This window comes from Sarcophilus harrisii, chromosome 5 (genome assembly GCF_902635505.1).
Source record: "Sarcophilus harrisii chromosome 5, mSarHar1.11, whole genome shotgun sequence".
Classification (NCBI taxonomy): domain Eukaryota; kingdom Metazoa; phylum Chordata; class Mammalia; order Dasyuromorphia; family Dasyuridae; genus Sarcophilus; species Sarcophilus harrisii.
The window spans coordinates 111,789,225-111,814,455 of NC_045430.1; the positions used below are offsets into that span (position 1 = coordinate 111,789,225).

The window sequence follows — 25,231 nt, forward strand, 5'->3', positions numbered from 1 at the left end:
CAATTTCTGAACTCATTCTTTGCAGAAGATCCAAAGAAGCTTGCTCTGCTTCTTTGGTATAACTACTAGGACTTTGCCTGCTAAGAAGGTATTCTCTTCTCAATATCAACCTCCATTTCCCTAATAGGATTTTGCCACTAAAGAAATCAGTCTTTTAGCAAAACTGGCTTCCTATCCAACAACAAACTTCCATTTTTGCCGATTAATATTTTGGATTTGTGAATTCTTTCATGAAGAACCTGAATTGACTAAAAGGGGATTTCCACAACTCTCTGACTGCCACTAACCTCATCAAGAGTCTGATTCTGGGAGTGAAAATGCCAGGCCCAGCTATGCTGCAGAGTCAGGGCTTTGCTCAAGAAAGAACCAGCACCTAGTGAAGGCGGAGGCAGTGAGGCAGGGAAGCTGCTGGCTGTGGGCACTTAACTGGAGGGTGGAATGCTTGGTTTAGGGTTCCTGGTCAGAAAGGAGAACTGAAGGGAAGCTTGAGACACCACCCCATGATTAGAGAGGTTTGCACTAATATCTCTTACTAAAAAGAAAACTGAATTGGCAAAGAATAAGAATACCATCATTCAAACATATTATGGCAACAGGGAGGTCAGAGGGAGGAGATGTTCATCTTCAGAGGAGGACACTTTAGTAAAAAACAAAACAAAACAAAACAAAACAGCTTCTAATCTAAAGAGTAACATAAAATGGCTCTCTGCCCAGAGATAATTTCTAGATATCAAAAAGAATTTAAAAATCAAATGAGATATTGAGAAAGAACTAAAAAAAAACCACCATCCAAGAAAAACAAGAAGATTATAAAAAAAAAGTTAATCAATTAGAAAAGATGATACAAAGTCTCAAAGATGGAAATAATTCTTGGAAAATTAGAACTGGGCAAGGGGAAGCCAGTGAAGCTATGAGAGACCAAGAAATAAAACAGATGATAAAGATGAGAAAATTGAACAGAATCTGAAACATCCTATAAGAAAAATGACAAATCTGGATAATAGATCAAGAAAAGAAAATATAAGAATAATTGGACTGCCTCAAAGTTGTGATCAAAAAGAGAATCTTGACACAACAATGCAGAAAATAATCCAAGAAAATTGTCTTGAAATGGTAAAACAAGAAGGGAAAGTAGAAATAGGAAAATCCACATATCACCATATTAAAGAGATCCTTTGTGGAAAATACACAGGCATATTATTGCCAAATTTCAAAACCCACAGATCAAAGAGAAAATTTTGCAAGAAACAAAAAACAAAAACAATTCAAATAAGCTGGAGCTACAATTAGTATTGTATAAGACATGTCAGCAGTACAACAAAAGACCACAGGTCCTGGAATCATATCTATGGACAATAAAAAAAGTAGGCTTGTTGCCAAAAATATCATATCTAGAAAAAATATCTATAATTTTAAATGAGAAAAAATGCACATTCAATGAACTTGCAGATTTTTCAGGATTTTCTATCAACCAAACCTGAACTTAACAGAAAATTTAAAATATAAGTGCAGTATCAAAGATTAGTTTTACAGAACTCAACATGAACAAACTGTTCAAACATGGACAAATTATATTTTTCTCTACACGGGAAATGTATATTATATGTTTAAGATTCACATAAACAATAGAATAGGTAGAAAAAAAGATTGACATGAATTCAGGTAAAAATAGTAATCGTGTTATACAAATGAGGTACAGAATAAGAATAGATACAGAGGCATTAGAGGGTGAAGATTCTAAAAACCTACTCACATCTGGATTGGGTTCAATAGGCAACACTACATATATACCATGAAAAGCATAGCATCCACCAAAATCTGTAAAGAAATAAGGAAGTTTGATGGATGAATGGGAAGTAAAGTGTGAAAGGAAGAAGACAAGGCAGAGATCCTTGAGTGGGGGGAGGTTAAGTAATAGCAAGGCAAATTCTGAAGTAGAATTTAATTAAAAAGTTAACAGGATTAACAAAGATGTGTGTGTGTGTGTATGTGTACATATACATAAATATATATTTTTTTAACTCTAGTTTGCTTAGGGGTGGTGGGGAGGATGAAAGAAGGAAAAAGAATAAAGTAAAAAAGATGCACAGCAGAGAACCAAAGAACAATTTACAAGGAAGTAAAGAAAAAAATGGACATTCATGAATATAATTTCTTCTACTAATATATATATACTTTCTTGATCTAGTAATTTGTTGTAATATATTTTGAATCCTCCCTGATGTTCTGCTGGGCACATGATAATTTTCTTTTGTTTTGCTTTATTTTGTTTTACATTCCTTTTCTATTTTCTTACTCTTTTTTTCAAATAATTTTTTAAAAGAACTGTCAATAAAGGAAAAGCAATTTACAGTTTGTCCTAACCAGAGTGAAAAGAATATATAAGCATGAAGGAAAGAGTGGGAGGAATAAATATCTAATGCACCTCACATACATAACCACACTAAGAGTTTGGTGCAGAATTGCTTTTGGAAGAAGAATAATTTCAGAAGGAAAACCAACTGAAAAGTATACTGATCATAAAAGATGGATTAAAAAGAGAGATGAGAATTTTAAGAAAAGAGATCAGCCTAGGTGTGGTGAAGAAAAGGACAGAAGAGTAGGGACATATGATTTTAATTATTTATTACCAGTGTTGGTCAAATTCTGTGCTTTTTTGTTAAGCTCCTTATTTAAATGTTTTGCATCAATATTCACTTGGGATATGAGTTTATGGCTCTTCCTTCCTCCCTCCTTTCCTTCTTTCCTTCTTTCTTTCTTTCTTTCCTTCCTTCCTCCTTTCCTTCTTTCCTCCCTTCCTTCCTCCTTCTTTCTTCCCTCTTCCCTCCTTCGTCCTTCTCTCCTTTTTTTCTTCTTCCCTCCCCTCCTCCCTTTCTTCCTTCCTCCCTCTTTTCCTCTCTCCTTACCTTCATTCCTTTCTTTCTTCCTTCCTCCCTCTCTCCTTCCCTCCATCCCTTCCTTCTTTCCTTGCTTTTTTAAAAAACCATATCTTAGTAATCAGAACTACATTTATCTAATGAGAAGAGTTTTTCAGAGAGTTATATTTTCAATTATTGAGACCAATTTTGGAACATATCTCTTTAAAAGTTTGATATAATTTTTATAAGCTTTATAAGTGCTTGTTATTGTCTTCTGGCACAGCTCAACTCATAACAACATCAAAAGCAGAGGTTGATAATTCTATATTAAATCTGTTCTTTAAAAGAAACATGGGAAATGAATGAAATGAATATTTTGTAGCCAACTTGGTGCTACTATTAGAGATGGAATAAAAACCTGTGTGGACTTACCATTACTACAGTGGCATGGAAAACAAAGATAAATATATCAACAACATATCACAAAGGATTAACAAACTATACTGTAAAATCATAGTGGAAATGATGAGTGAAATAAAGAAAATAAAGAATGAGAAAGCAAAATCTGGGAAAAAGGCTTCTCTCTTCAGTAATGGAAACTAGGTTCAAGGGATGGAGTTAAAAAACTAGAAATGAGTAAGACATCTGTAACTGCTATTCTTTTTCCACTGTTTTCTAAAATCAAAAAGGTTTAGGAACTTTCTAGTGCTACTAGACCTACTGATGCTACTTGATTTTTATTTATTTATTTTATTTATTAAGATTATGTAGTTTGCAGTCTTTAGTATATGGAAAAATAGAAATTCTGACATACACCATATCAGAAGTTAAGGCAGACATTGAAACGAACTAAGCTCTATTCTTGGACTGAAAAAAATTTAAGATCTGGAATGTAAAAATAAACATAAAAAGTCAAAATTCCTCAGCTCAGTAGCTCTTGGAGAATATTGCAAGTTGCTTTCTAGACTGACTTCATGAACAGTGCTTTAATGTATCTGTTTTCCCACAATCCCTTCAACATTTGTTCTTTTATTTTTTGGCTTGTTTTTGACAATTTGATGGGTTGTGCTTCTTTTTAATTTGTTAATCTGTTCATATTATAGCTTTTTACAATATATAGTGTTCATTAATTATTACTTTTTCCATTGTGTTAATTTCCATTCTTAAAGGTACAATTTTACTTCTGAGGACAGCCACAATAGCATCCCAGAATTTTTTGTAACTTATTTTAATTTTCTTTTACCCTTTTGTTCCTGCTTCTGTAATACTATTTGACCCATTATTTTGGATGTTAATACATAGTCTTCTTTAAATCTATAGTGATTTTATCACTACTTTGAGGTTTTGTTTAGATAATTCATCAATTAACTAGCGTTTATTAAGTGTTTATTTTATGAGAGACACAATGCTAAACAGTAGGAAACTAACAGGCAAAAACTTAGCCCTTGCTCTCAGTGAGTGCACATTCTAATGTGGGAGGGAAAGGGCATCAAGAAAATCAGTATATGCATACAAGATATCTAAGTGGATTTATATCTCTAGACCTAGAAGTAATTGATAGAGAGATGTAGATAACTAGAGCTATAGATATAGAGATAGAAGTGATATTTAGATATAGATGTATATAGAGATAGAGATATACTGATACATAGATTTATGTATATATGTATACACACAAAAGATCTTATTTTGCATTCTTATATATTATACTTAGTATATGTATATATGTATATATTATATATGTACATATATGTTTACATATTGCAAATAGAAAACAATGTCAAAGAGAAGAAAATTCAAGTGGGAGTGAGATTGGGAAAGGGGAAAAAGTTCTCTTGAAGTATAATATGTCATCTAAAATCTGAAGGAAATCAGGGAAGTAAGGCAATAAAAAAACCTTAGTTATAGGAGACAGATAGCTAAGTGAGAGATGGAGTATGATATGTGAAAAACAGAAAACAGGATAATATAAACTGAATTGTAGAGGATACAGAAGAGAGTCAATACAAGACAAGAAAGACTGGAATGGGACAAGTTAAAATTGGCTTTTAATGTCAAAGAGAATGTTTTATATTTCATTCTAGAGGTAATAGTAGCTACTGGACTCGATTGTTGGAAGTTAGAGTTGATATGATCAGATCTGTGCTTTAAACAAATAACTTTGGTAGCTAACAGAAGCATGGATTTGAGTGAAATGAGACATTAGTCTGGTCAAGAAGTTAGAAAGCTAATGCAACAGTGTGATGACTGCATATTTTAAAATCAGCCGGAGTCAGGAATTCAGGTTAAGGGAAAATCTTCAATCTTTATTCTCAGTGGAGGTGAAGAAGGTTCGGAGGTAAAGAAGGATTGGAAGTAAAGGGAGATTAGCAATGTCAGCAGCTGCCTCATTCTTGAGGCAGACCAGCCAGACCAGAAGCCATGAGACCAGAAGCCACCAGAGCAGAACCCAGCTAGCAGTCTCTCTCCACTTCTCTTCCCGCCCCTCTGCCTCCACCCACCAAAATCATCATTTCCTATACAACACATCAGGACTTGCACAGAGAGTGGGTGGGGGCCATTCTTTCTCCAAGCATATATATTAATAGAGTATAGTCCAATTACTATTTAGCCTCACATGCTTGGGACTTCAGTGCATCAACTCAAGCCTCAGCCCATTACACAACAGTACACCTGAGAAGTAATAGAAGCCTATATTTAGGTGGTGGCTGTATGAATGAAAAGACATTTACTAGAGGTCTTGTAAAGGAAGAAATGACAAGGTCATGGATATATAGGGTAAATTAGAGTGAAGAGTTAAGAATAAAATTGAAATTATGAGCTATGGTGACAGAGGATGTTAGTCTTTTCCACCAAAATAAAAAAGGAAGAGGGGAAGATTTGGAGACAGAGACAGTGAGTTCTATTTTGGAATACTAAGCTTGAGATGCTTATGGAACTTCCAAATCAATCTGTCCAAAAGGTACTTGGTGTTGCAGAACTTCAGTACAGGATTCAAGATGTATTAACAATATACACATATATGTGGCAACCACATGGATAGAACTGATAAATTAACACATGGAAACTGATATGATCACCAGATAAAAGAGAATAAAGGGAGAAGAGAAGAAGGTCTAGAGCAAAGCTTTAGAGGGATAAATGGTTTGTGCATGTGACCTAGTTGAAGATCCAACAAAAAAAATTAGGGAAGAACAATCACTTAACAAGGAGGAGAAACAGGAGAAAATAGTGTTATTAAAAAAAAAAAAAACTAAAGGGAAATCTCTTTTCCTGGCTTTACTCTTCATTTTCCATATTTTTCTACTTCTGCTACCACAACCTTCTCACCCTAAAACCTTTGCTGCTGTAGCCCCATTCTCTAATTAGGGAATTTCTCATTGGAACTTCCATTTGAAGAAGTACCCATCAACTATGTTCACCCATTTTCTGACTGTCTGGACTTTTTCACGTTGTCTTTACATGTACCTTCTCCCACGTACATTTTCTGTTTCCTTCCTCTACCAGAATATAAGTTGCTAGAAGGCAGAGACTGTTTTTTCAATTGCTTCTACGTTCTTAGCACTTAGCAGAGTATGTGGCTCATAAGTGCTTGGAGAGACAAATACTTTATCTACCCATATATGTATTCTCTTATCTATCCATCTATAGTTCTCCCCTCACAATTTTCCCCATTGCCGTATTAATATATCATGGATCAGCATAAGAAATTAAATGGGATTTTGAGGGGAGTTTTATAGAAGCCTAAGATAACATGTGAAGGCTAGTAGATGATAGAAAAAGTTTAGAAATTCAGAAATGCACAAAATATACATATAGCATTGTATGATATTAACATATTTTATCTTTTTAACACATTGATATTCAGACTTCTTCTCTGGTTGGAAGGGAGGGCTAAAAACTTTTACATAGATAGTCTAGATCATGGGAGCACTGTTCACCTAAGTTGTGGAAGGGATAATTGTATTTAGATAAAATGGTGTCCAGGAAGAGATAGTGATCAAAAATGCCAAAGATTTTGAAGAGGTCAAAAAGGATGAGGATTTTTAAAAGACAAATTAGGACATTTTGGAGAACAATTAATTCAAATATAACATTTATTTCCCTGGACTCATGTGCTAAGACAAATGTGCTGATATCTAAACCAAAAGATATTACAAAAAACCTACAGACTAAATAATGAATATGGATGCAAAAAATTTTTTAAATAAATTACCAAAGAAATTGAACCAATATATTAAAAGGATTATACATTATGTCCACATTGGATTTATAGTAGAAGAATAGGGTTGATTTAATAAGGACAATCATAAACATAATAGATTATATTATTTTTAAAATAAGATTTTACATGATGATTTCAATAAAGTCAGAAAAAGCTTTTGGGAAGATACAATACTCATTTATGTTTTTTAAAAACATAAAAAAGCTTAGCAGCAAATATATCTTTTCTTAATATGCTAAAATTTATCTATCAAAACCCAAGAGCTAGTATTATCTGTAATGGTGAAACACTAAAGGCCTTATCAATGACATCAGCAGTAAGATAAAGGTGTCCATTGTCATTTCTATTATTTGCTAGAGAAATAAACTGAAGAAACAGGCATAGGTAAAGAGAAAATAAATTATCAATCCTTGCAAACAATTTTGATGCTTTATTTAGAGAGCCTTGGGAAATTCAAGTAAAAAAGGAGTTGAAATAATAGTTTCAGTAATTTATCAAGATATAAGAGAAATCCACAAAAACAATCAGTTTTCTATATTACCAACAAAAACTAACAGGAAGAAAATAGAAAGGGAAATTGCATTAAATATACCTTTAGAATGTATCAAATATCTGGGATCATACCTAAGAAAATATATAAAAATGAGATATGAATATAATTATAAAACACTATAGAATTGAAATTTATAAAGATTTTAATTGCTCATAGATGGTCCTTCCATTATAATAATAATCCCATATTACCTAAATTAATTTCTATATCCACTACCATAATAATTAAACTGCTAAAAGGGTTACTTCATAGAGCTAGGAAAAAAAAACAATAACTAAATTAAGCTTGAGCAACAAAGGTATAAAAATGTCATGGGAAATTTGGGGAATAAAAATGGAAGGAAGAAAGCAGAACTATATTTCAAACCATACTACAAAACAGTAATTGTCATAACAATTTGTACTGGTTAAAAAGTAGACAAAAAATTGATCAGTGAAACAAATTAGATATACAAGGTACAGAAGCAAATGAACATAACAGAACAATATTTGCTAATTTTTTCCTAACAACAAGATTTCAACTCCTGGCATAAGTAGTCTGTTAGAATCTAGCTTTATGTCAATACTTTACCCATTTTACTATACATAATAATCTTTCATTAGATACATAACGTAGGTAAAAGGCTCTTCTTAAACAAAACAGACAGAAAGGAGAGACCTCATGGCCATGAATAGGTGAAGTCTTGATCAAACAGGGGGGAGAGAGAGAGAGAGAGAGAGAGAGAGAGAGAGAGAGAGAGAGAGAGAGAGAATCCCAGGAAATATAAATGGAAAATTTTGATTAAATAAAATGGTTTTTGTTGGTTAAAAAAAAATAAATCAATGCAGTTAAAATTAGAAGAAAAAAAGTTATATGTGAAAAATCTAAGGAAAATTTATTAGATAAGGGATTGTTATACAAGATATAATAGGGAACTGCTACAGAATTTGGACTGAGGTCTTCTAAATCCAAATAACTTCCTAGTAAGAAAGTAATAATCACATACAATCAACATAGTTTCATCAAGAAGAGGTCATGACAGACTCATCTTAATTCATTTTAAGGAAGCATTAGTTAAATTTGTAAATCAGAAAACTTATGTGCATGTATTTTACCAATATATTAGAAGGTTTTTAATAAAGCTTTAATATTGATCTTTGTAGAAAAGATAGAGAGAAATAGGATAGACAGAGGTGTAATCACATGGATTGAGAACTGACAAATAAGTCAAAGAATCAGTGCACGGAATGAAGATCAGGTGTGCTAGCATACCAGATCCAGGCTCTTCACATGACTTTATTTAGCATGATATGATTCCTTGTCATTGTGGGAAGAAATCTCTTTTGGACTTCCCCAAGTATCTATAAATGGTTCTTGTGCACTTAGATAAAACTAAAGATAGTATGCTTATTAATTTGACAGATGATACAAAGAGGTGAAGAATAGGATAATTTTTGTACCAGATGACAGAGTTAGTAGCCATTCAGAGCAAAATTTTATGATATTTAATAATAGCAAATGTGAGATTTCATTTTAGGTTCTTTATGTTCTAGTCAAAATAACATTCTGTTCTTTTCATTAGTACAAGATGGAGCAAACATGGCTAGACAGCAGTTATGTTAAACTCAATATGAACACACCAATGCCATATAATGACCAAAAAACTAATGTGATTTTTGGATTGCATTTAGAGAGGCATAGTTATAAGGAATAGGGAGGTGATGCTTCAATTATAGTCAGCCCTGGTCAGATCCATTGATAGTATAGTATTTATTTCTGGGTACCACATTTTAGAATGAGCATTTTTTAAAATTGGGATTCACATTAAAGAGGATATCAAGATAATGAAGAATTTTGAGTCCAATGGCAGTTGAAGAAACAGTGATGATTAGGGAAGAGGAGGAAAAAGAAGAGGGAGAAGAGGCATATGATAGGACTCTTCAAGTAATTAAAAGGCAGTTAAGTCAATGAGCATTCATTAAGAAAAGATATTAAGATCTCAGAGTACAAGTTTCAAAGAGGCAAATGTGAACCTGATATCAGTAACAGGTCTGTAACAGTTAGAGATATTTTCAAGTGTAATGGAGTGGGCAGGGAGTATCAGGCTCCTGCTCACTTAAAGTTTCCAAGAAAAGACTGGATGACCACTATGGGAAAATATTATAGTGGAGATTAATTTTTCTTCCATTGGGGCGGGAATTTCTATTGAGTTAGATATTTGCTGAGAAATTTGAGTAAACATCTTCCAGCTCTAAAATATTATGATTTTTGTTGTCTTGACTCAACTAAATCCACTATTCTAAAAATGGTAAAATACTTATAAATATGCAAGCCTTTATACATCTCATTTTTATTGCCTACTCGAATTTATTATTAGGAATTTAAAAACCAATCAGTTAATAAACATTTATTAAGCACTTCCTATATAATAGGCAGTATCCTAAGTTTTGAGGATAAAAATACAAATAAAAACAAAGACTGCCCTTGTCCTCAAGAAATTTATAATCTAATGGGGAAAACAACACATAAAGGGAAACTAAAAAGTGAGGAAGAGGAAAAGGACTTGGTATTAAGGACATAAGGGAAAATTCCAAAGAAGTACAAAATCAGTGTATCTGGTGGGAAATATGGAGAATAACTATTATATTCAATAACTTAAACAGAGGCTTTAAAGTTTGTGGCTCTGCCCTCCAATCCAAAGGGCAGAAGATATCAACAAGATGTGAGTATTAGGCAGATTCAATGCTGCAGGGTAATAAAATTTTTCATTGATTAATTTTCTGGGGAAGGAAAGCATTTTAAAAAGTTTTAAAGAAGTTCAAAAGGCAGGATCTGGTATGAAATATAGAGAAAAATAATGTCCTTTTGTTTTGTTTATTTTCTGGAATAGGCCATCTGTGACCATCTTGAAATTCTTTTATACATTTTTAGAAGAAGATTATTATGTCTTTCCTTGAAATCATAAGAAATCAGGGATTAACAAAGGGCACACCCCACCACAGTATTACTGCACAGTTTTAAAACAGGAAAATATCTTACTTCAATAGTAAGCAATATTGAAAAAAATACAAGCGGACACTTTGTGACTTGCTAATGCGGTAACATTAAATTGTCTAGAAACTGTCAGAGAAATGTGCAACGATTCAGTTTATTTTGGTCTGTCAGTTGTTGCTTATTTTAGAATAAGCATTTTTCTCTCATAATTCTACTTTATGGAATACTCTGGTAGCTAAAAATTTAGAGAGGATATGATCTTTAAAGTCCTTCCTTCTAAATTTTTCAGTGGAATGGATTAGATTTATACTTTAATGAAAGAGGATCATTGAGTTTGGTCTAGGGAATGAAAGGTTAAAATGAATTTTTAAACCTTATTTTATGATTTTTGATTTGTAAAACCTTGTAGCTTTTTCTCTTTCACTGCTTTCTTCTTTTCTTCTTTTCATTTCCTTCTTTTTTAGTTATCCTCTACAAACTGTTTCAGTACCCTTGAACTCTAAAATCCTAGTCAGTTCCTTCATGTAAATAAAAATTATTTCAAGCATCCAGAGCCTAAAAGCCTTTCCTAAAAAGGCAAATCAGGCAACAGGTCAAATCAGAAGTTTAATGTATTCTGTCTCTTTTCTATTTCCATTTTGGTTCGATTTTCACAGGTGTATGTGTTGGGGGCAGAATTCTGAAGGACTTTCCTGCAGGCTTGTGTTCACATTACCCTTTTGATGTAAGCGGGCTAAGGAAGAAAGTATTTGTTTCTAAGAAGGGAGGATATAACATTATTGGTGTGGATAGAATGCCAATAGAATTTTAGTGGGGCTATTTTTTGTTGAAAGATGTTTTTAGGCTGCAGCTGAGAATGCAAGCCTAAGGATATTCTAAAGATAAAACTATATGATATTAAGGCAAAGAGGCAAATTTGATGTCTTGGACATTATTGTGACTTGAGAGGATGAGAGCCATGACATGGCTTTATAAGAATAGACTTCAGTTAAAAGAAACAAGATAGGTAAAATGGAGAGGCTGAGATGCAATAGTATTGCAAATTATCAAGATGTACTTATTTGAGGAAAGTCTGATGTCAGATTGGAGAAACATTATAGAAAGCATTTGGGTGGAGATCAATTGAAGCAGAAACAAAAGCATTATTGCCTACCACCTGGAGGAAAGAAGATATAGGTTAGAAGTTTGGGAAATGATAAAGCTTAAAATTCAAACACAACATTGTAGTGATGAGGGACTTCAATTATATTATATTTGCTAGAGCTCACTGACAAAAGAATAACTAAAAATGTATTGATTTATTTGAATACTAATTTTAATCCTTCCAAATGTGGAAAAACCATCCTGAAATTCTTGAGTCAGATGCTGATCAACAGAAAGTGGTTGTTGAGGAAGGGAAATAACCATACTATCTTAGAGTTTATAAAAAAAAATAAGAAATGGGCATACAATAATCTGACATTCACCTTAAAATTTAGGAGAGCATTTTTCAAAGCATTCAGAAATAGATTCCATGAACATAAGTTATACAATGGAAGTCAACTCAAGAGGAATGGAAAGTTTGAAGGAAAAAAGAATTAAGAAATAATTCCAATGAGGCAAAATGGGATGCGATGAGTCAGGATATCAGTGCATATACACATGTAATTCATCCTAAATTCTAGAATTTTAAAAAAGATATATGTAGAAGATGAACGCACGTGTGGGTTATAGGATAATTATGTAATGGAGTCCCCATTACTCCTAATTATCATTTTTGTGTATCCTGAAATAACCAAAGAATACTCATGGGAATGCTATAAAGCCCCAAAATAATTACTCTTTTGGGACTTTTTCTTTGAAGTTTTATAAAAATTGTCTAATTGTTTTACAATCTGACCTGAAGAGAACATACCAGATGACATTGCACTAGGGAAAAAAAAAAAAAAAAAAAACTAATGAGTTTAAACTCCTTGCAAGTAGGGACTGCTTCTTTTGTTGTACAGAGTATCAGAAGTCCTTATCATACAAAAATTTTGGGAACACTGTATATTTGTGTTCTCAGTGCCTGACACACAACAGAACTTTAATACTTATTGATTGCTAAATATTCATTCCAAAAGAATTTCAGAGAGAGTAAAAAATATTTGTAAGGGAGGCTTTAAGCATTTGAAAAGTCAGAGATGTATGCCCCTGGGCATAGGGGAGATAATGACTTTGCTCCTTGAGTTTGACTTTATCTCTGTGTCCTTTTATCTATAGGAGAAGAGGATTTCTGGAATTAAGACCTCAAAATTTGAGGTCCTGAAATTTTTGCTGAGAGATAACATCCATGAAAGATAATCCAGCATAGTGTTGCATTCAGAGATTAAAACTGGGAGACAAATGAAATTCTCACCTTAAATTGAGATTGAGGTCTCTAACAGATATTGAAGAGAATTGTGTTCACAGAAAAGACTAATATTGAGGCGGCTAATTAACTTGAAAGGAGGATTTGACAATTGTTTTGGATATGAAGGTAGGTTAGGGAGAAAGGAGAATTAGGGAGACAGATGATGATCTTGAGATATTTGTGAACTTGAGTCATTGGGAGAATTGGGTTCTCTCAACAGTAATGGGATTAATTTGGGCATATATTTGGTGAGACAATGAGTTCTATTTTGATTATGTTGAGATCAGGATGTTTATGGTGAATTCATTTGGAAATGACTAATAAAACAACTGGTGATGAGAAATTGGACTTCAGGGAAGCAATTAAAATTGTGTGGATAGAAAAATAGATAGATAGATAGATATGGGAATGGATTACATAGAAAAAAAATAATCATACCTATTGAAGCTATTAAGGACAAACAGAGAGGCTGTAATGATATAACAAAAAGAACTTGGAGAGAATGTTGGGGGATCATTCATGACCAAACTTAGTGACATCAATATTGATTTAGCAGGGGAGAACATAATGAAGTATTTAGATAGATAAGAGAGTGAGAGGAAATCAGTGCCACAAAAACTAGAGAATATCCTGGAGAAGCGAGTGATAAACAATTTCCAAAGGACAGTCTATAGAGAAAATGGATACTGAATATCATAATAAAGATATGATAAATTTGGAGAGAACAGATTCAGTTGAGTAGTAAAGTCAGAAATCAAAGTACAAAGGATTAAAATGTCTCTGTAGTATACAGGAACCTTGGATGTTGGGGACCTCATTTCTTGAGTCATCTTTTAGAAGCTGAATTATAACAGTAAATTTAATTCCTGCAATGCCAACTCAATGCCCTCTACATTTGCACTTGTCCAAAATAAACCTCTTTTTGCCTTGTTCTTGTTTTGATTCTACTCTTTCTAAGAAGCTTCCACAATAGGAAATTTAGCTCACCATTATTTAGCATCATTAAATGATAGTCATTTTGTGACTGATCAGTTAGAAAGAGAACTTTTCATTTGTCTTCCTTTTTCTTTCTTGGTTTATTGACAGAAAACTGACAGCAGTTTCTCTTCTTAATTGATCAGCCACAAAATTACTTTCTTTTAATGGTGCTAAATAATAATGAGATGGATTTCCCTAATGCAAAAATTCCTCTCTAAGAATAAAATGCATAATTTTAGAAGCTGGTTAACTCTTTCAGCTCATTAAGTTATCATTTGTTCAAACACTTGCCTCATCCTGTGTTACCCTTGTGACCTGTATTAAAGTACTTCAATCAATTCCACATCCTGGATTTCACACCAAATGATTCTAAGAGTAATTTGTGTCTTAATGTAGACCTGAATCTCAAAGCTTCAGTTACTTTTCATTTACCAGCAAAAAGTCAAGAAACTATGGATATTGACTTCAAAAGTTTTGGAAATGTGAATCTTTGAGCCTCCGGAGATTCACATCACTATAAACTATCATACTGATTCCTTACATCAACTTACAAAGTGGTATAACTTCAGGATGATATCTAACGATGAGAAAGTAGCACAGGATTCAATTCTTAGAGTTGGTAATGAGATTAAGAAATAATAAAAACCCAAATTTGAATTATTCATCCTATAGTTGTAATTGAATGGCCTGGATACCACACAGCTGGAAAAAAAAAAATCATTTTCACCTCATTCCCCTCCCTCCTATTTTCAAAGCCCCTTCTACTCCCCAAAGAAGTAGTTCATTCATATTATGTCTCCTTTGTAATCAACACTGAGAAATGTCACTTTGATTAAACACAACTTTGAATGACTAAGACCATAGTATAATAAATTATCCAGAGCTATCTTTCAGAACAACTGATTGCTCTCCAGTCTTAATCCTCCAGAGTCTTATTTAATCAAAATGATGTTGCTAATTAAGGATTAAAACCTCCAAATAGAGTTTTAAAAAAAGAAGGATTTTTTCTTTCTCCTTTGGGCAGGTCAAGGAGGCAGAATCTGCTATAAGGAACTGAATAGTCCCTCACTCCCCGAGTAAAACTGCATTATTCTCTGACATTTGGATTTAATCCAAACAGGCTTGACTGCTTTGTAATATTAACATAATTGAAAAGAATGAGTCTTACTTGGAAAGCAAATCCACATAGGCAAAATTTGTTCTAATTTTTCTCACATATATATGCATTATATAGTTACCAAGTTTAAAATTATATAAAATAGATGCACAACAAATTACTCATAATGAAGGATTCCTGCTCAGATTTTCTGTCAACAATGGCTGAAGCAATAATGCTTGTGCTTACTGGGAGAAACTCTAAGACTTCAGAATTGTGAATAATTTGGGATTAGACATAGAGATTAAATCAGGAAAGCTGACTTGCTATATTAGAAGAGAATTGAAGGGAAGAAGTATTCATAGTAGTGTCACATGATATGAAAGGAGTAGCTTTGGAATCTGCTTTCTGATGACCAGGAAAATTATATATATATATATATGTATGTATATATATGAATGACTTGCTGATGTGAAGAGCAAAAGGAAAATTGGGGGGAGGGAGGGATTAATAGGATGAATGTGAAATAATGTTCCTAGGACCAAAAGTATTGGCAGAATCTTGATCATTCTAAAGCCATAAGGTGAATAATGCCACTTGGAATATAGCCATGGAACTCCATGACTAGTTGAAAGGAGAAAGGAAATGCTGCCTATGAAAGTATAGGAGAAATAATTTCAGCCCCTTCTTATAGTTTTTCTTCAAGTCATTACTTTTCAACTTACATAAGTGATTATACCATTATTTGGGGGAGAAGAAGGGGGTAGGAGATTGTATAGGGAGATTGGAGGTGAGGATTGAAAATGATTGTTTTGACCACTTATGCTCCTATAAGTTACTGCATTATTTTAACTGATTTTTAAAAATCAATTTCTGGCTCCTTGCTGGTGTATGAACAGAAAGAATACACTGAAACATAGGTTTATGCAATAACAAATTAGGAGTGGCTAAAACAATTTATACTGAACATGAAGGTGCCTGAGCCCCAGTTACTTTTTTATATAGATTCATAGAGATAGCTAAAATTCTAAGAAGCAAATTGCTTACATTAATAATATTAAACCTTGGTAGAGCCACAACCTCCAAGTCAAGAATACCTAGTTTTAAGTCTTGCCTCTGATCTATGGTGGCTGTGACATCAGATAAATCATTTAACCTCTTAGAGTTCTTGGAAGCTCTTGATCTACCCCTTGTTGACTGAGGGGACAAAGAGTAGAGTGCTAGAGAAGAAAGCTGAATTAGATAAGCTGAAATAAACGAAGCCCCGAGAACAACTTTGTCTTCTTTTAAATAAAACCTCCCATGTTATGGGTAGAAAGAAATTACTTTATGGAAACACTGCTTCTATCACAAGGCTATATAATTTGCTTCACCAATGTTCAATGGTAGGAGCAAACAAGGAAGATAGAAATAGTTGGGTTTTGGAAAAGAATAAATTATTGATAAGACAAAAAAGCTAAGCACAGTGTAAAACTGAATTATTTAACTATAGGATTAAAATTAGAGAGGAAAGAAAATGTGAGGAGCTGGAAAATAAAGGAAGAATGGAGGAACTGGAGGTTTCAGTGAGAATGAAGGATTGGATTAGGAAAGGTGAAGTATAGTGAGAATTGAAAGAATGTGATGAGATATAGGATGTTCAAAACTGTGTATTATAGTGTGGGCCATATAGGAAATTGTAAAATTAAAGGCATGGTCACCTCTTTGTGTGGCTTAGATGAAGTGAAGCTTTAGATTAAAAAAAAACCTGAGCAATTAAGTGAATTTAAGGACTTTTAAAGAGTATTAACATGGAAAGTAAAGTCTCCAAATTAAAGATAGAGTCTGGAATGGAAAGGGAGAATCTTGAGCCAGGGACTGAATTCCTGGAAAAGAGTATGAGAATGATTTCTATAGATAGATTTATAAATTTTTCAATCAAATCTGTAAAGCATGTAATAACTGAATGAAGTGAAGTTCAAAGGTGGAGAAGTTGCAGTTCAATGATGGTAAGAGAAGACTTTGAAAATGTCAGGGAAAAACTCTCTTTAGTTCAAAAACTTCTCTTTAGCTCAGTTTTCAACTTTATCATTGAACTGGAAATGGTGAATGAGTAATATCAAAGTTATTAATGATCTATAAATTACCAGCTAAGCAATCTTTATTCGATCCTTATCTTGTCCTCTGTAACCTTTGACATTATCCAGCATCCCCTTTTCTTTGTCAGTCTTGGTTCTCCTCTTACTTATGTAATAACTTCTTTTCAGTCTCTTTTGCTAGATCTCCATATAAGTTCTTGGGTGATCCACAAAGATGTGTTTTGGGTCCTCTTTTCTTTTCCTTATACTATTTTATTTAGTGATATCATCAATTCCCATTGATTCTCTCATCATAATTATGCTAATGATTTTCAGATCTACTTGATTCTCATATCTTCATCTGCTTATTGTCTATCTCAAACTGTTCATCATAGATGTTTTCATTAAATATGTTCAAAACTAAGCTTATTACATTTCACCTACAACCCCATGTTGCAAGCTTTAATAACTTTTCTGTTACTGTCAGGACTGCCAATTAACCAGCCTCACAGTCATTCTCAACTCTTCACTCTCACTCTCCCTCATATCCAATTTGTTGCTTAGGCCAATGAACTTGATAACTCTTAGATAACTCCATCCCTTCCTTCCATTTTCCAGTTCCAGGCTCTGACCATTTCATATCTGGACTGTTGCAAAAGCCTTCTATCATATCTTCTAGCCTCAAGTAGCTCCCCTTTCAGAACATCCATTATAATTGACAAAGTGATATTAAACTATGTTTCACTATGTTACTCTTCTATTTGAGAAACTTGAGAGATTCCAAGATTAAATCTAAAATCCTATGTATGGCCTTTAAAGCCCTTTAAAGTCTTGTACTTTCTTATCTTTCCAGTTTTCTTACACTGTATTCACTTCCATGTACTTTATCATCCTGTTACATTGACCTCCTTCTACTAGACACTCCATCTCCTGATTCCATGATGATCACTTTTTGTCCCACATGCACAGAATGCTTTTTCTCTTCATCTCCAATTCCTGGCTTCCCTGACTTCCTACAAGTCTCATCTAGAATCCCATTTTCTACAAGATATCTTTCATGATATTTCTAAGTCCTCCAGACTTATTTCTTCAAGGTAATACATGTTAAAATAATACTAAAAACACCTTTATATGTATGAACTTTGGGAGCAATGTAAGAGAACACATTGAAAAGTTCTGAGAAATGGAATAGTGGGCAAACTATTAATGTCAACTTGAAATTTCCTAAGAACTTATATGCAACAGTAAGAAAGTGTCTGTCTTGGATCTAGTGAATTCAAATCCAACAAATATCTCAAGTGTTGATTGAACTCAGCCTCTGCTTCTTCAAAGAATTAGCAGAACACTAGGCTATATTCTGGAACTAAATATTTCCATGCCTTGACAATTCATGGTTCCTATACAGAAGCTTACAAGAAACTATAAGAAAGTAGCAGCAGAGAGTATCATAAAAAGACTGAATCTTCCAACTCAAGACTAGATGTAGATTGACTAGACACTTTATTAAGTGTCAACTGTCTGAAGAATGAAAGGTTCATTTGAGGGAGAAATTTAGTTTAATAATCTGAGTTTTCAGCATAGAAGTGGAATACAGAATGTGCCCATGGAATAAAAAATAGAATTTGTTTCAAAATGACTCCTGATGTTTTTAAAAGTATTCTCAGAAGATTGTTCTATCGAAGTTAGACAACCTTTTAATCCACCTAAAAGAACTGCTAGTTAGATATCACCACAAAATCTGGTAGTCTCTTTATGTTATCTATAGTGATGAAAAAAAAAAAACTTGCCAGTTGAAAATGTATGTAGGCTTAAATGGAGTTTAGGATCCAAAGAGATAGAGGATAGGAAAGAGAGTAGTGCTTATAAAGTCAAGGAAAAGTGATATAAAATGTCATGTGTGGAGAACATTAAGTAATCCAATCTGATAAACACAGAATTGAGAGGAGAATCTGAAAGAATATATTGGACATATCATTGTGAAAAGTTTTAAATGCCTACTGGAAGTTTTTATTTATTCTAAAGACAATAGAAAGCCAGGTGGAGATGTCAAGTAGACAGTTGGTAATGGGACAATAGAGCTCAGTAAAGAGATAAGAGTTAGTTATGTACATGTGGGATTCATCAATCAATAAGTTGACAATTAAACCTGTGAGCAAATATTGATTTAATAACAAACCTTTAAGTATTTTCTGTGTGCCAGGCATTTATTTGGTATTGGGAATATAAGAATGAAAGAGTCCTTTCCTGTAATGGGCTGAGGTTTGAGCTGATGCACTGAGGTCCCAAGTACATGAGGCTAGATAGTAATTGGGCTATACTCTATTAATATACATGATTGGATTAAGAATGGTCCCTGCCCACTCTCCTTGCAAGTCCTGATGTGTTGTATAGGAAATGACGATTTTGGTGGGTGGAGGCAGAGAGAGAGGGAGCAAGACAAGTGGGGAGAGATTGGGCTGAGTTCGAGACTCCGAGCTGCTGGTTGTGTGGCTGCTGGTCGAGCTAGCTTCTTGACTCAGCTGCACACATTGCTATCGCCGATTCTCTTCCACCTCCAATCCTTCTTCACTGAGAATAAAGACTGACGATTTTCCCCTAACCTGAATTCCTGTCTCGTGCTGATCTTAAAATACACGATCTTAACACTTTCCCTCAAAGAGCATCCATTCTATTGAGTTGATAAGATTATGAGAAAAAGTATATAGAGATGAAAAATCTTAAGAGAGACCTGGAGAACAAAGACACACACACACACACACACACACACACACGGGGTTGGACTAGAGGGAGACTGAAAAGGAGCAATTAAAAATAGCAAGAAAGCTCAATGCCACCAATTGAATTTTCCAGATTCTTCTGGCAATAACAATAAACAAAGTAAAATTTTGGTGGGCACATAATACATCCTTGATGAATGTTTATTGACTGATTTATTTGAAATGTGTTATCACTGAGAAATTTTAAGATATGTATAAAGTTCAGTTTCAAGTGAGGACTAACATTTTGAGTAGCAATAAGTTTGATGATGCTATGAATTAGTGTCCACTGTATGTCAGGGAATGTGAATGTAGATGATAGGACTCCTGGACTGCATGAGTCCTAAGCTATGGTGATATATATATATATATATATATATATATATATATGTATATATATACATATATATATGTATGTATGTATGTATTTGGGGTGAAGGTGTTCTCTGAGATTCAGAGAGATTCACACCTTTTTCCCATGAAATTATGGCTGAGAATTTTAGACTTCCACCAGAAAATATACCGCATCTGGGTTTGTAAATTTTGTTTCTTTGAACTAGTCATTTATTCAGTTGTCTCTGGATGGCTGGTATTGAGGGATTGATTCTTAAGCATTCAGATTTCATTCCCCAGAGACACCCCCCCCCCACTTTCTTTGACACAACAGAAGAAGTTAAAAATCTGCAGTAGAATGATGAATCAGATTGACTGATCTCATACTTATTAACCAATAAGCACTTCCTGGTACCCAAAACACTTCAAGTTATGGCCGTGATAATACTTTACTGTAACTTTGGAATGTGGGTCAAGAGAGGATAATTGAACTAGTAAGAATCAGATTTTACTGGTCCCAAATGGCAGCAAAATGTGAAATGTGCTCAATATGTTTAAAGGAACATGCTGCCAATTTGTGCTGCATACTTAGAAACTGTAAGTATCAGTAAGCCTTTAGAATCTGTTTGCATTGGCTTTCGGTCTCTGGAAGGAGATGGGAAAAACATAAGCAACATCTTAGTGGTAATAGACCAGTTCACTTGGTATACACAGGAATCCTCAATGATGATACAGAAAACATCTAAAATTGCCAAAGTATTGTGGAAGAACTACTTCTCTATGTAGGGCTTTCCTGTCAAGATTCACTCTGACCAAGATAGGGTCTTTTTCCTTAAGGAAGTAGTGGCGTTAGTAGGAATCACGAAGTCCAGAGTCACACTTTACAACCTTTAGAAAATGCCACAGCTTAAGTATTTCAGTTCCACATTATTAAACATTTTGAGAACCCTGAGACCCTAACAAGAAGCCAAGTAGAGTTAAAATGTGAAATTGCTAGTACCCGTAAACAGTGTTACAAGGAATGACACTAATGTTTTTGTGGGGATCATACCTGCCCATTTCCTTGTGGGTTGGAATTTTAGAAGAGGGAAAAGATGGAGAGAATCACAACCAATATGTTCTCAGCTGAGTGACAGTGAAAGAGTGCTGCTGCTTTAGTTGTGGTGTCAGCTCAAAAAAATTCTGACAGAGAAAAGTGATAGCATAATACTTGAATTCGTTGCCAAGATTTTAAGCAATGTGATAAGAGTTCTGTTAATGAATCTTGGGGTGAATGGCAGACTGATAGAAAGCAATCTATGGAAAGAAGTTAAAAGACTGGAAACACAGTTTTCAAATATCCCCAGAAGATGGTAAGCGATCCATCAAGACAATGAATTCATCACACCTATCTATTGGAAAGTTAGAAGAACTTTTTGATAAGGAGAAGGAAAAGAGCCACCAAGTGAAGCAGATGCTGCTCAGAAATCTCAATGATTTTAGAGACACTGTCTGAGCTTCATAACTATTCATCTAACTACTTAGGTAAGAAAGCACATAAATGTGCCTTGGTTCCATCATAGAAGTTAACTATATCCTGGTCCTAATGGCATCCCTATGCTTTGTACAGACATGAGTAAAAGGCTGGATATAGAGACAACCCCTTTTTAACACATCAACCTAGGTGACAGAGAGAATGCAAAGACTTTGTAGAGAGTGATAATCAGCCTGAGTCAGATCAAAATCAGGGCTACAGGGGAGGAAGTCTGTGGATATAGAGCCCAAGTATCTCTGGTCAAAGTACCAGGGTTATTAGTCCAGTGAGGAGAAAGAAGAAAAGCAACTACTTATGTAGCACTACTTATTATAATGCTCGGTATGTAGTGTTTATATGTAACTGAAACATTCATTCTTATATGTTGTATAAAATCAGTTTGTTTGCCATTTAGTGTGCTTTCATTGCTTATATTATGTATCTTCTCTATTCATGATGGTGTTTTGCCTAATTTGCTATGCATACATATTTGCAGTTAAAGACATGCTACAGAGAGCACTGCTTTAGGAATCTGGAAAATGTGAGTTCAAATTGTAACCTAATGGCTTACTAATGATATGAAACTAGGTCTAACATCTTTAAGTCTCAGTTTTCTTATTTGTAACAGTAATATAGTTGATAGATAATAGTGTCTTTCTCACAGAGTTGTTTTGGGGATTGTGTGAGATAATAAACGCAAAAAGTGTCAAATCTTTGCTACTATTACTGATGATGATGATAATAATAACAATAGTACCACTAATAATAGAATGTGCACAGAAATGGGAATCTGAACCATATTTGAATAATTAAGATGAACCCCAAACACTCTGCATTGTACTTAAATGTAATTAAGAGCCCCAGAAACATTTGTGAGTCTCCAGGTCACATATACAAACATTAGGTGATCTAAACATTTGTTTTCTTTCTATGTCTTGTTTATATTTTCCTTGATCTCTTTGATTATAGTTCCTGAAATACCATTTTACAAAATAGTATATGGTCATTTTGTAGAAGGAAAAAAAAATGATTCATTGAAATTATGGGACAATTAATATCTGTTTTAGATGAATTTGGGAATATTGCATTAAAGACCACAGTGATCTCTTTCAAATGTAAATTTCAAAGTCTTAATTCAATTTTCACTAAATAATAATATTTGGCCAAATAGTTTCTATGATGTAAACCATTTTATTACCTACCAGGTAAAAAAAGACATTAGTTTCTTTGGTCCATACTCCTGAAGTCCGTAGGAACTTAGTGAACACACTATGGTTCTTATTCCTCCAGTTCCAAGGCAGGTTGCCATAAGTCCTAAATAGAACAGGACATTTTGTTCTTTTTTAGGTAGGCTGTGAATTATATAGTGAGAATCCACAAAAAAATCCTCTGAGGGAAAAGCAACAACAGGTAGCAGAGCAGTCCCTGTAGGCAAAGCAAAAGATTGAGTTAATAAGATTAAAAGTTAATAAGATTGGACAATCAAACAAGCTATAATTTTTATTCCTTTTATTCCTTTTGTTAGGACAACAATTCTAAGCTTAAAAAACAATAACCATTCTTAGAACATCATATTTCTAAATTGGTATATTCAACTGACTATAAACTCATGAACACAATCTCCAAAGATAAAATTAGGTAAGCAAAGTTCCTTTGGGGGAAGTATAAAATGTACATTTTTTTTTTCCTTTTTCTTCATCATAAGTACTTTCTTATTACTTTAACCCCAGCCCACCAAAAAAAAATCTCACCTGTAACAAAATAGGTCTAGTTAAACTATAAATGAAAACAAATAAATAAATAAATAATGAACACATAGACCATACAAAGAAGTACTTTGATTCTTCAAGGGTGCTAAATTGCTAATTAGATGAGTGAGTGAGAACTTGATTTGATTTAAGGTGTTTCAGAGAAAATTCTCTGGAATTAAGATTAGTTCTCCAGCTTGAAATGAATCTATAATACCCATCTCTATCCTTTTTTTCCTTTATTCTGATTTTTTTCCCTACTTTCCTGTCTCCTTTCTTTTCTTATAATACTAGAAGTCAGAATTAGATATTAAGCCATATCAGATTGGAAGAGGAAATAATATAAATATAAATATAAATGAAATAACTTGAATAACACAACATTGTAATATAAGCAGACAGGTGGCATGAAGGGCATGAGAAGTAGGATATCCTTTCCATTTGTCCTTTAGAGGGCCTATATTTTAGATGCTTCCCCCACCCCCACCCCCAATTCACAATAATCACTCCATTCTTTGTACTTTAAGAACACTTCTTTAATATTCAGTTTCTCTTTTTTTCATACATGTTAATTTTGTCCCTGCAGTTAGATTGCAAACTCATTGAGGGCAGCTCTTTTGGTTCTGTATGATCACCTGGAGATATAGTGCAGTGCCAGAAATGTAGTAAACATAGAATAAATGTTCATTGTTTGATTATCATTATCACTCTTCTTTCAATCATGTGAAAAGTACTTATGTAGAATTAGACAGAACTGTTTTTTTTCCCCTGAGGCAATTAAGGTTAAGTGACTTGCCCAGGGTCACACAGATAGGAAGTATTAAGTGTCTGAAACCAGATTTGAACTCAGGTCCTCCTGACTTCAGGGCTGGTGCTCTATCCATTGCACCACCTAGTTGCCCACAGAACTGATATGTTTTGCCCTGTTTCTTTTGATTCATCCTTCTCAGCTGACAATAGTGATAAAGATCTTAAGCCTCATCCAGGAGATATTCCAAAGACAGAGAGATGTATGAAATCTTTTTTAGGAGGACTGACAATAGTTATAATAGAAACTGAGGAATGATGACAAGTTTGTCTTTGATCTTCCATTTACTAAGATGAGAAATAATGAATGAACGATAGGTCTGATGAATTATGAGCCTAATCACTTGCAAAGAGTTCTCTAAATGACCAGACTGAATGTCCCCAAAATAACTTACTCTGTTAGGAAGTAATAATTCACATGTATATAACAAATATTTTCTTTAAAAATTGATTATTTGCTCAATTTCTGATTTTAGTGTACTCCCTACAATATTTTAAATTGCAATGCCTCTAAACATTCTCATCCGACCAGAAAAACTATTCTGAAAAAACAGACAACAAAAGGTTTAAAAAAAGAAAAAAAAAATCTTTCTGGCTAAAGATTTAGCTTCAACTTAAGTATTTTCTTATAAGTCCAATATGAAGGTTACATCCAACTTATTTGAAGCATTCCTTATAATCTTCTATTATTTTGGATATATAAAGTTTATTGTCTCTTGCTCTCTTTACATAATCCACTGACTCCATTTGCTGATCACATATGTCCGTGATATTTGCCACTTCTCATCTATACATCATTGTTGATTACCTGCTGCAAACTAGGCAGTATGGTATAGAAGAGAAGTATAGTGTATGAAACTAATTCATAATATGGAGATCTGGATTTGAATCCTGGCCCTGTTAGTTGTGACTAGTTATGTGACTTTGAGCAAGTCAATTAATCTTTCTTTGTAGCTCATGAAG

At 33.7% G+C, this 25,231-nt stretch overlaps 1 protein-coding gene across 1 annotated transcript in view; it reads right to left on the minus strand.

The window, feature by feature from the left end:
• Positions 1-25,231, minus strand: part of SLC15A5 (solute carrier family 15 member 5) — a 156,853-nt gene that overhangs the window by 125,395 nt on the left and 6,227 nt on the right. Inside the window, exon 2 of the mRNA XM_003771188.1 lies at positions 22,916-23,138. Within this exon, the coding sequence (XP_003771236.1) occupies positions 22,916-23,138 (223 nt within the window). The remainder of the gene's footprint in view (positions 1-22,915; positions 23,139-25,231) is intronic.